Here is a 10,289-nt window from a genome sequence, read left to right as displayed (position 1 = left end):
AGATTTTTAGAAATTATGAGGAAGGGTTAGAGAGAGAGGGAGAGAAAGAGGGAGAGAGAGAGAAAGAGATGTGTTCTCCAAAGGTGAAGAGAGACCCATTATATAGCTCAACATGGAAGTATGAAAGTACACATTTCAAGAAGGAGAAGCTACTGACATACACCCAGGCAATGCACGCGAGCACCACCTTTGTTATAAGTTAACTTTTGTGGAGTTTCTTCCAACCTGCCCCATTTGGGGTCTTCTTCTTAAGTAAGAGTCCATGGCTTGTAGGGTTAACAGGGGTAGAGGCGGGTATAGTTGATCTTCTATGATATTTTTCCCTGGCTTTTGTTCCTGTTAGAGCTTCTCTTGGTAGGGCACCCACTCTCGGCAGTGGCATCAGGTAAAGGTTTTAGTAAATTTCAAGAACTTTTCTTACATTCCAAGAGTTCATTGCCATGGTGAGTGGGGAGCCTTCCCCAAATGCCTATCTTTAAAAAAACTAAAGTTCTAGGTTTTCTTTTTTTTTGGATTTTTGGGCCACACCCGGCGGTGCTCAGGGGTTACTCCTGGCTGTCTGCTCAGAAATAACTCATGGCAGGCACGGGGGACCATGTGGGGACACCGGGATTCGAACCAACCACCTTTGGTCCTGGATCGGCTGCTTGCAAGGCAAACACCGCTGTTCTATCTCTCCGGGCCCAAGTTCTAGGTTTTCATTTGGGAGCTCTGGGTTTATCCCTGACCTTACATGTATCTTTTAAACACTACATATGTTAACACTAAATATAAAGTAGCCTCCAAACACTGGTAAGTATGGCCAATCCCTTACACTAAATGGAGAACAAAAGTCTCTGTGGCTTTTAGCTAAGTTTTTTTGGTGCCATACAAATGCTGGGATAACTCCACCCCATCTTCACCTCTCGGAAGATTTTCCACGACTGTGACTAAGACTAAGAGTTTTCCGTGACACTGAGAAAGAGATTAAATATAGATTAAAGTGAATCACCTCTGATTGAGTCAGAACTAGAAGGAAGTTAAGAATGAATCTAGTGAACCACACATTGTCATGTGCGTTTTGACACTGAGAATCAACAACAGAAGGCCAGTAGCAGAACTGAGCAAAGGATTTTAGGCCTTGGCACTGAGCTTGACTGATTCTTTTCTTTTTAATAATTTATTTATTTAAACACCATGATTACAAACATAATTGTAGTTGAATTTCAGTTGTAACAAGAACAGCTCCTTCACATTGCAACCTTATTAGAGCTGTAGTGCCGGATCTTGTGAAGGAACATTTGATTGTTCCATAAGTGTCAATTTTTAGAAACCAAGGAAATATAAGCCAAAGGATTGTCTAGATAACTGAGGACAGAAATAATGGTATCCTTTGTATTTCATCAAAGAAGGAGATGAGAGGGAACTATAAATTGATATATGAGAGTTGATGCAAATTTCTGGAGGCAAGGACCTGGAAATAGTGATCAAAAACAATTTCCTAGAAGGAAATAGCCCATGGACTATGAAACACAAATCAAAGTCCACCAAGGGTCCATGAGCAGAACTGTGGAAGAACTTAGTCCTAAAGAATTGGTGGCTGGGATAATAATGTCCAGCTGTAGGGCCTTAGCAGCTCGATTTCCTCCAGACATCGAGTTGATTTTTTTTAATAATTTTTATTGTGATCAAAGTGAATTACAAGTCTTTCACAGTAATATTCAACGTATATTGTGACAATGAATCAGGGCCATTTTCACCACCAGTAGTGTCCTCTCTCCACCTCTGTACCCAGCATATATCCCATAGGTTCCCCCCCCCCCCACTTTGTCCCATGGACTGCTAGTGTAGGAGGTCTCCTGTGTGTATAACTTGTTGTAGATTGGGTAACAATTCTGGTGTCATTGATTTTGGGTTTGGTGTTTAGGTCTGATCCTTTTTGATTTGCACTCAACATTGAGTTGATTTGATGGCTGGGTTGGTGGTGAGAATTCTACACTTCCAAACAAGGCTTGGGAATCTCCATTCCCTATCATCATAATTTTCTTCTTAGGGATAGGAACTGTGCTCCAAAAATACAAGAGTGGTTATGCAAGCAAGCACATATACTCCTGTGGACTGAGTGAGTGACAAAGTGATTTGTGAAGAACTTTTTATCAGAATTGGCCACAGACCAAGTCTGCTCTCTTCACTACTTGGCACCCATGATTTACCCAGGAACACCAGACAGCCAGACACAAGCACAAACCTGCTGGAAAAGGTGGAGCTTTTGAAAGCAGTGAACGAATTTCTGCCTGCCAGAATCTTTCTGCCTGTCTGCCAAGACCCATCATATATTGGAGCTCCAAGAGTTTCAAATTGCCCCTCTTCCATGGGTCTGGTGGAGGAGGTGATGAGGAAAAAGAAGAAACACTGACGTCAAGTATCTCAGACATTGCTTGACTTTCTTATTTCTTACTCATTCTTATGGCTTGGAAGCCATATCTATTGGGTTCCAAAATTCTAGGAGTTCTTTCTGCCCCACACCATTTCCAGGGATCTTTATCTAAAGTGTCTAGACATGTTCTTCTCTGAGTAAGAAATACCCTCTTTCACACTCTTAGTGGCATCCTCTTTGTTTTGGTATCTCTGTTCTATGGAAGCTCACTGCTGGCAGATATTGTTGTAGAATAGAGGTCTGAGAGAGATATGAAAACAGACCCCGATAGGATCTGGGGACATAGGCTGGCTGAATTCTCTGTTTAATTGTAAGGCATACACTCAGTTAACAATCTGAGCATGTATGATTGTGTGTTGAGGTTCCTGTGAATGTGTGTTAGTGTGTAAACACAACTTTGACCATCATGTGATCTGATGTGTCAGTCTGTGGTGAGTCACTCTTCTATATGAAGGCTCAGGAATGTATATATGAGGTAATGTAAGTATGTGTATGCAATTATGTATGAGTGTGGTTGAAGCTGACAATCAGCTGCTATAGCAAATGTGACCAAATCCATAATTAAAATAGAAATATTATGACAATGAGAAGATAACATAATGGGCTGGACTGGATACTTGGTATGGACGATACCCTAAGTTTGATCCCTGATATTACATGGACCCCCTGCAACCCACAGAGTTCTCCAGCCTGCCAAGTGTAGCCCCAGTGGCCTTCAGCACCTCTGGGCCCCAGCATTGAATTGTTTGATACAATTGACTAAGTGTTGTATCTTGGCCATTGGCAACATCACAGTAATGACCCCTAGTATTACTTGGGTGTTTTCCCACCCAAAAATAACCGAAAAATTAAAACTACTTCTGGGAAAGGTGAAAAATAGCCACTGCACAATTCCCCCTGCCTACTACTATCTATGGCTGCCAAACTATAAGGATTTAAGAAACCGATGTCATCACACAACAAGGTGAACTCCTGCTGACTTAGGAGAAGTGGGAAGAAGAGAGATGATATTCTTAAGAAGGAATCTACCACTTCCTCTCTATCCACCTGTCATCAAAAGGATGCAACCGTGGAGCTCTAGAAAAGATAAGAGTATGTTGAGAGCCTTGCTCTTTGCAGAAAAGGAAAGTCAATCCTAGACCTTACTCAGACCTAGACCTTTTTTTACATAGAAAAGAATTCAAGAATGAGTAGTGAAGTAAAAATAGATTTTATTTGCAAGTTCTTGGGGGGGGGGAGTTGAGAGATAAAGAGACAGAGAGAGATACATTCAAGAGAAAATGGACATCTGCAAATTAGACAGAGACACAATACTTGTTTCTGTGTCCACAATGTGGATCCTAGTGGCTGCAGAACAAGTGAAAATAAAATTTTCAAATCCCCCTCTTAATTTCACTATATCCCCAAAACTTTTTGTCATAGTGTGTGTTTGTGTATGTGTGTGTGTGTGTGTGTGTGTGTGTGTGAGAGAGAGAGAGAGAGAGAGAGAGAGAGGAGAGTTGTATCTCAATCCTGTCTGCTTCAAGAATCTCCATGATGTTTCTTCAGTTCCTACTTTCAACAGCTGAATTAATCTCTAGAGATGTAGACTATCTTGTGAATAAAACCACATGTACATAATGTGAATGAGAAATATGAAAGTGTGTGACCTATGAGGTGTGAGTGTGAAGCAAAGTATTCACAAGCTGATTGTGCCTTTCTGGTGGCAGAATGTCAGCTCTACAGAGAGGATCCTGGCTTCAGGATTGCTGTGGCCCCTAAACTGTTGTGAGCATTCACTGCATTCCCAATCTGGTATCAGACAACTAGAAGACAGAACTAGGGTCCCGAGTTTAAATTTCAGCTTTATCACCTTCAAAATATCACCACTGTACATAGTAAATATCTCTTCCCCCTATGACCCTACCGCTACTGGAACTAGCAATGCTTTCTTCAATAACATTATGACTGATACCCAACTACAAACATGTTTGTATTCATGGTGCTTAAATAAAGATTTTGTTGTTGTTGTTGTTGTTTAAAAAAAAACCAGTGTAAATGTGTCATAAGGGTTGGTATATTGTCATCAGCTTGCTGGCCTCAGTATTTGCCTGCAGGGGGCAGTTCTGTTTCCAATGATGCAACAGACTTTTCAAACTAGTGGGGAATTCACTGTGGAAAGATATCACCTCAGATTGACTCCAGAATACTGTCTATAGTGGTAAGAAGGAAAAGGGAAGATTATGGAAGAAAAGGGTGAACAACAAATGGGGTAATTACAACTTAGATTTAGGGTTGCTTCTTCCTGTGAATACTTATTTAAAAACTCTCCTCTGTGCCATAATGCCTCAGCACCCCTGCCATTGTCTCCAAAGCTGCCTGCTCCCTGACACCATTGTGTGAGCTCATGGCCTTCCTTAAAATGGTGGCACTAAGGGCTTATGGCTCTTATGAATAATGATGCAAATTATACCCATTTATTTACATTCAGTAGACATCCTTCTCCTGAATTCCCAAGAGGCAGGTGGTATACCTTCCATGCAACAGATGAGGGAAAATGAGACCTGAAGAAATATTTATTCCCCTTCAGACCGCACTGCAAAAAGGTGTGGTTCTGAGATTCAAACCCAGTATCATGAGCTAGATTTGTCACACACCGCACATATACACACATACTAATTATGAGAATTATGTGGAGGAGAATACTTAATGAAGCTGAGAGAGGCAAAATTAAACATGTTGTTTTGTTACTGAGCAAAAAAGGTTAAGGAAACAGGAGTCTGAAGAGATAGAGACTGAGGGGCAGATAAAGGCAGGGAAGAGAGAGTAAGAGACACAGAGAGACACAAGACAGAGAAAGACAGAGACTAAGAGAAACAGAAAAATAAATATAGAGAGATACAGAGATGGAGAGAGACAGAAATGGAGAAACAGAGTAAGAAGAAAGAGATGAGATACAGAGATAGAAAGATACAGAGACAGAAGGAAGCAGGGATTCAGAAACAGATGGAGAGAGAAAGAGAGGAGAGAGACAGAAAGAGAGGGAAGGAACAAAGACAGAGAGGAGAGAGAAGAGAGACATAAGAAGAGATAGAGACAGAGATAAAAAAGAGAGAACATGCTCTAAAAGTGGTGACATTTGGAGACGGTGGGATGAGAAACTAGTGAGTGCAAAGCAATGTTTCAAGCATGTATTTTCCTAGGAGTTCAGGTAAGGTTCACCTTTAGTTTCTATTGAGTAAAATGCTTATGAGACATAGATCACAAGATTGGAACACACCAAAGGTGTTGGGCAGATGTGGGTGGCTGCAGAGCCATTTTCTGTCAGCAATTGCGCTTAGATGAGGGCAGCTGTCTCTCATGGGTGTGCCTGGAACCCAGCATTACTGGCTCATGCAGAACTCAGTTCTGGAATGTGCTCTTCCTGGCTTAGCCAAGTCCCACTGTCTCCCCATTGAAAACCCCCTTTTTCAGCAAACATTTTCTAGTGGCTTTTTTTCACACCTTCTTTGGGCGGTGCAGTCATTAATATCAATTTTTTTCTCTCTTTCAGTATCTTTTTTCAGCATCTATCTCTTAAAGGCATGGAAAATATATCCATGCCCGTGGCCCGGAGATAGCACTCAGGAAATTGTTTTCAGTTATCTCAAGAATCCCAGACTTGTCTTCCATGAGATTCTTATCAGAATCAAGAGATTCAGAGCAGATGCTCTAACTTTTCATGGTGCACATCACATTTCTGAATAAATGTGACAGAGTATTTAATAAGCTGGAATGTACTGATAGATTAAAGGATAAAATAGATAAATTGGTGATGGATAAGTATAGAGGATGGTGGGATGGATGATTGATGGATGATAACAAAAGAAAGGAAAGGAAGGAAGTACGAGGGAGGAGGAGCTCAGTCATCCAGGAAAACAATGCCAAAGCTTGTGTCTTGGCCAACTGTGCCTTCTCTTCAGGGTCTAAATATATGTTGTGGGGAAAATCCAGACTAATTCATATTAATGGCTCTCTGGATCCTTTGGTTACTTCTGCTAATCCTTCTAGTGAGCCAAAGAACTCCTTTGAAGCACAGCAGCCTGAAGAGTTGTGAAGAGATTTAACCATCTCACTTAATAGATTTATAGTATCTTAAAATAGGGAATAGGATAGACATAATGGAAGCAACAGAATTATTAGCTTAAGTTAATTGTTAATATAAAATGTCTGATTATCTCAACCCCTAGGAATGTAGAGAAACATGGAAGAGTGACATAGATCAAGAGATTATCCAACTGAAGAAATGACAGGGATATGGTTTTAATGGAATATTGACCATCGATCTGAGCACAATGGGAAACAGAGATTGAACAGAATGCTTCCAAATTAATTATATATTTAGTGAACTAGAAGATGCTTTAGTGTGTGTCTTAATGTGCGGGGGAAGTCTTTGTTTATTTTTAATTAATTAATTAATTTTTTTAAACACCATAATTTAAAAAGTTGTTTAATGACACAGTTGTTTCCGGTATTGAATGTTCCAACACCAGTCCCACCGCCATTGTTCCAAGTTGATCACCCATACTAGAGCCTTTCCCCTTGGTAGACACAACATAATTTATTTATAATTCTTGTTACAACTAAGTGGCTAGTGGAATTATCAAAATCTTTAGTAAAAGAGAACTTGTAAAAATAAAACAATAGGGCCAACGAGCCATTGTCTGAGGGTTTACTAGTTTGTTGCAAGTTAAACCTTCTGTGTTGTTGTTTTTATTTTATTGAGTTATTTAGCTTGTCTGCTACTTTCCCATCTAATTTGGTGGGTTTCTACTAAGCTGCAAGTATATTGAGGAATTTAGAGGTATTGTGTGGTAGATTTTCCCAGTACAGCACTAGAACAAGGTTTGGGGTTTGAGATTATTTATTTGGGATTTTTATTGCTTTGATGGCTCTGCAGAGATGAGGCATGAGGTAGTAAAGTTGGGCAGTTGGCATGATGGAGAAATGTTTGTTTTATTTTATTTTATTTTAGTTTAGTTTAGTTTAGTTTAGTTTAGATTAGTTTAGTTTAGTTTTTGGAACTTAGGGCTTATTTACTACTCAGGGCCCCCTAGGGTAGGAGAACCACATGGGATGTCAGAGATCAAATCTGTGTCAGCTGCATCCAAGACAAATGTCTTACCCATTGTATTGACTCTTGCCTTTGTGTGGTAGAATTCTTTATGGCAGTAGTTTGACCTGGAACTCATTTTTAATGATAAGCATTCGGAGTGTGTTCTCTGAATGGCAAGTTCACTTCTAAGTCTTCTTTTACTACAGACTGTCAGATCCCTTGTTCTTTCTGGGTCTAGAGACTGTCTTTCCTGTCTTTTTTATTCTATTTTTACAGAGATTCTCCAGCCACCAGTTCCAGGTGGTTCTCTCATTAACCATGATTGAAAAATGCCCCTATGTTGGTACCATAGTTCCTTTTCATCCTGGTAAGGCCATTGTGAAAATTCCATCATGGCATTCTACTATTAGTTCCCTCCTCCTTCATTCACATGCCCAATACTCTTATACCTCTGGTTAGGGGGTAGGTTATAAAGTTTTCACAAACATAAAAGGTAAAAACAAGAATCAGACTGAGACATCATGCCAGAGGACTTCACTTTAATTGCATGGAAAGCAGGAGTAGAACTAAAGGTGATAGCAAGGAGTGTCTGGGCTTGCTGCCCAGATTTCCAAGAAGATGGCAGGGCAATGTAGATGCATGTCAGTTGACATAATTAGATATTATAGAACCAGATCCTTGTCTCAGATGAAAATTGCAGCTGCACAAGAATAGTATGTAGACATCTTGAGGAAGCCTCCATCTTGGTACTGCCTTTTCTTGTTATATAGCTGGACCCCTGGTCTGGTGAGTAGGGCTGGCAAGAGGACTTTTGAGGGAGAGGTCATCAGGTTCCTTGTTTTCTCTGGGGGCTCATCCTCTGGTCATAGGCCCACCAGATCTCACTTCTGTTTAGACTTCTGGCACTGCTGAGGGGGGCACTTGGGTGGAGGCTGGCAAGGCTGCTTGGTCTGCTGAGGTGGGGGGCAGCACTTCTGAGGGGGAGCACACTGCTGGGGTGGGGGGCAGCAAGGCTGAGGGGGTGCACATTGCTGAGGAGGTGCACATTGCTGAGGAGGTGCACACTGCTGAGGTGGGGGGCAGCATTGCTGAGGTGGAGCACACTGCTGAGGTGGTGGGCAGCATTGCTGAGGAGGTGCACACTGCTGAGGTGGGGGGCAGCACTGCTGTGGGGGGGCACATTGCTTCTGCTTCTGCTGCGACATTATGCTGGATGTGCAACTGAAATTAGAAAGACAGAGAAATGAGGAACCCTTGAACCATAAAGGGTTGCTGTTGGAGGAGACCCTTCCATCTCTTTCCATCCCACTCTATGTGAAAAGCTTAAAACCATTTAAAATCTTCTTTTTTTTTTTTTGAGACAAAGGTATATGGCAGGACAGAAAAAAATAGGGAACAAAGGAAAAACAAAAAGAAAGAGAAGTGCTGGAGAGATATTATGAGAAAGGCACTTGTCTTCCATATGGCTGACCTGTATTCTATTTACCTCAAACACTACCAGGAGTAAGCCCTGAGCATAGCCAGATGTGGCCCCTTCTTCAGGAAAAACTCAACCATACAAAAGAGAAAATAAAAGAGAATATGGAATAATGGATGGGAAAATTAGGAGAAGGAAAGATAAGAATAAAAGATGGATACAAATGACAAAAATTAGTACTTTGTTCTGGCAACAACTATAAATCTGGAAAGTGTTGCTTGGGATATGACTCTTGTCTAAAGCATTAACCAACCAGTCCATTATGAGCAGTTGCTTAACTTCTCTATGGCTATTAGGCAAAGGTGAGTATATGGGAGCATATCTAGATATCTAGCTACACATGCATAGATAATATGCTCAAATACACATACATAAATGTGTATGTATCTATATAGGGTACCTGTGCTAGGTAAGGGCATAATTGTTACAGGGCCTGAAACTATTAAGTGAATTTCTTAAAATAAATCTGAAAGGATGATGATTAAGTGGTGGTGTGAGCAGTAGGGTATCTGTCCTGCATGTTCTAACCTAGGACGGACTGCAGTTTGTTCCCCTTGCTTTCCATCTGGTTCCCAAAGCCAGGAGTGATTTCTGAGCATCACTAGGTGTGGCCCCAAGAGAACAAAATCAAAACCCAAAACAACCACGGCAAATAGGAAAAGGATGGCAAAGAGCCTCTTAATCTTTCTCGAGAGAATATAAAGAGAGCTCTAGAGATCAAATAAATCTTTTAGCTTCACAATGAATAAGAGTTGATAAAAGAGAAGCTGGGAGAGTGATATAAGTCCCTGAGCACTCAACACAGACGGGTCAAAGAGTGATCACTTAATTGAAACTTGCCACTCTACCATACCAATAGTGTGTCCGCTCTTCTGTGCTCCTTGGGACCTCTATTTGTCTGGTCCCCTAGAGGAACCCCCGCCTCTTTACTCCCTGCTTTTGCTTTGCCCCTAAAGCCAGTCAATCTATTGGTTGATCTGTTCCATGGTGGAATATTCACAGATCTCTCCTTCATCCCTCTCAGTTCCCTCAGTTTCTTATAAGACACAGTACTTGCCCTCCCTAGAATATACCTCAGAACAGGCAGTTCTGCTGCTCTTCCAGTCCCATCTCAGCCAACCATCCCTCGTAAGATAGCCCCAAAATCCATGAGAGGAAGAGAAAACCAGAGAGGAGCCTCTCTTCAGAGCTCCAGCCTCATGCCCAGTCAGCAGTAGACCATAAGGAGCAAACATGGCAGCCCCAGACTTACCCAAGTTCACCAGTGACTGAAGCTCGGACACCAAAGTGTTTGGGATGCTGAGTGTCTGCCTTCCTTTTAT

The 10,289-nt window shown here is 41.3% G+C and overlaps 1 protein-coding gene across 1 annotated transcript; it reads right to left on the bottom strand.

Moving 5' to 3' along the window:
* Positions 1-8,371: 8,371 nt before the first annotated feature.
* On the bottom strand, positions 8,372-8,695 carry LOC125997590 (putative small proline-rich protein 5). The gene has a single exon (XM_049766015.1). It carries the CDS (start codon positions 8,693-8,695, stop codon positions 8,372-8,374), a length of 324 nt encoding a protein of 107 aa, XP_049621972.1.
* Positions 8,696-10,289: the final 1,594 nt, after the last annotated feature.

Source organism: Suncus etruscus, chromosome 19 (assembly GCF_024139225.1).
Source record: "Suncus etruscus isolate mSunEtr1 chromosome 19, mSunEtr1.pri.cur, whole genome shotgun sequence".
Lineage (NCBI taxonomy): Eukaryota > Metazoa > Chordata > Mammalia > Eulipotyphla > Soricidae > Suncus > Suncus etruscus.
Note: the sequence above shows the minus strand (reverse complement) of the source record. Positions and strands in the feature narration are given on the sequence as shown.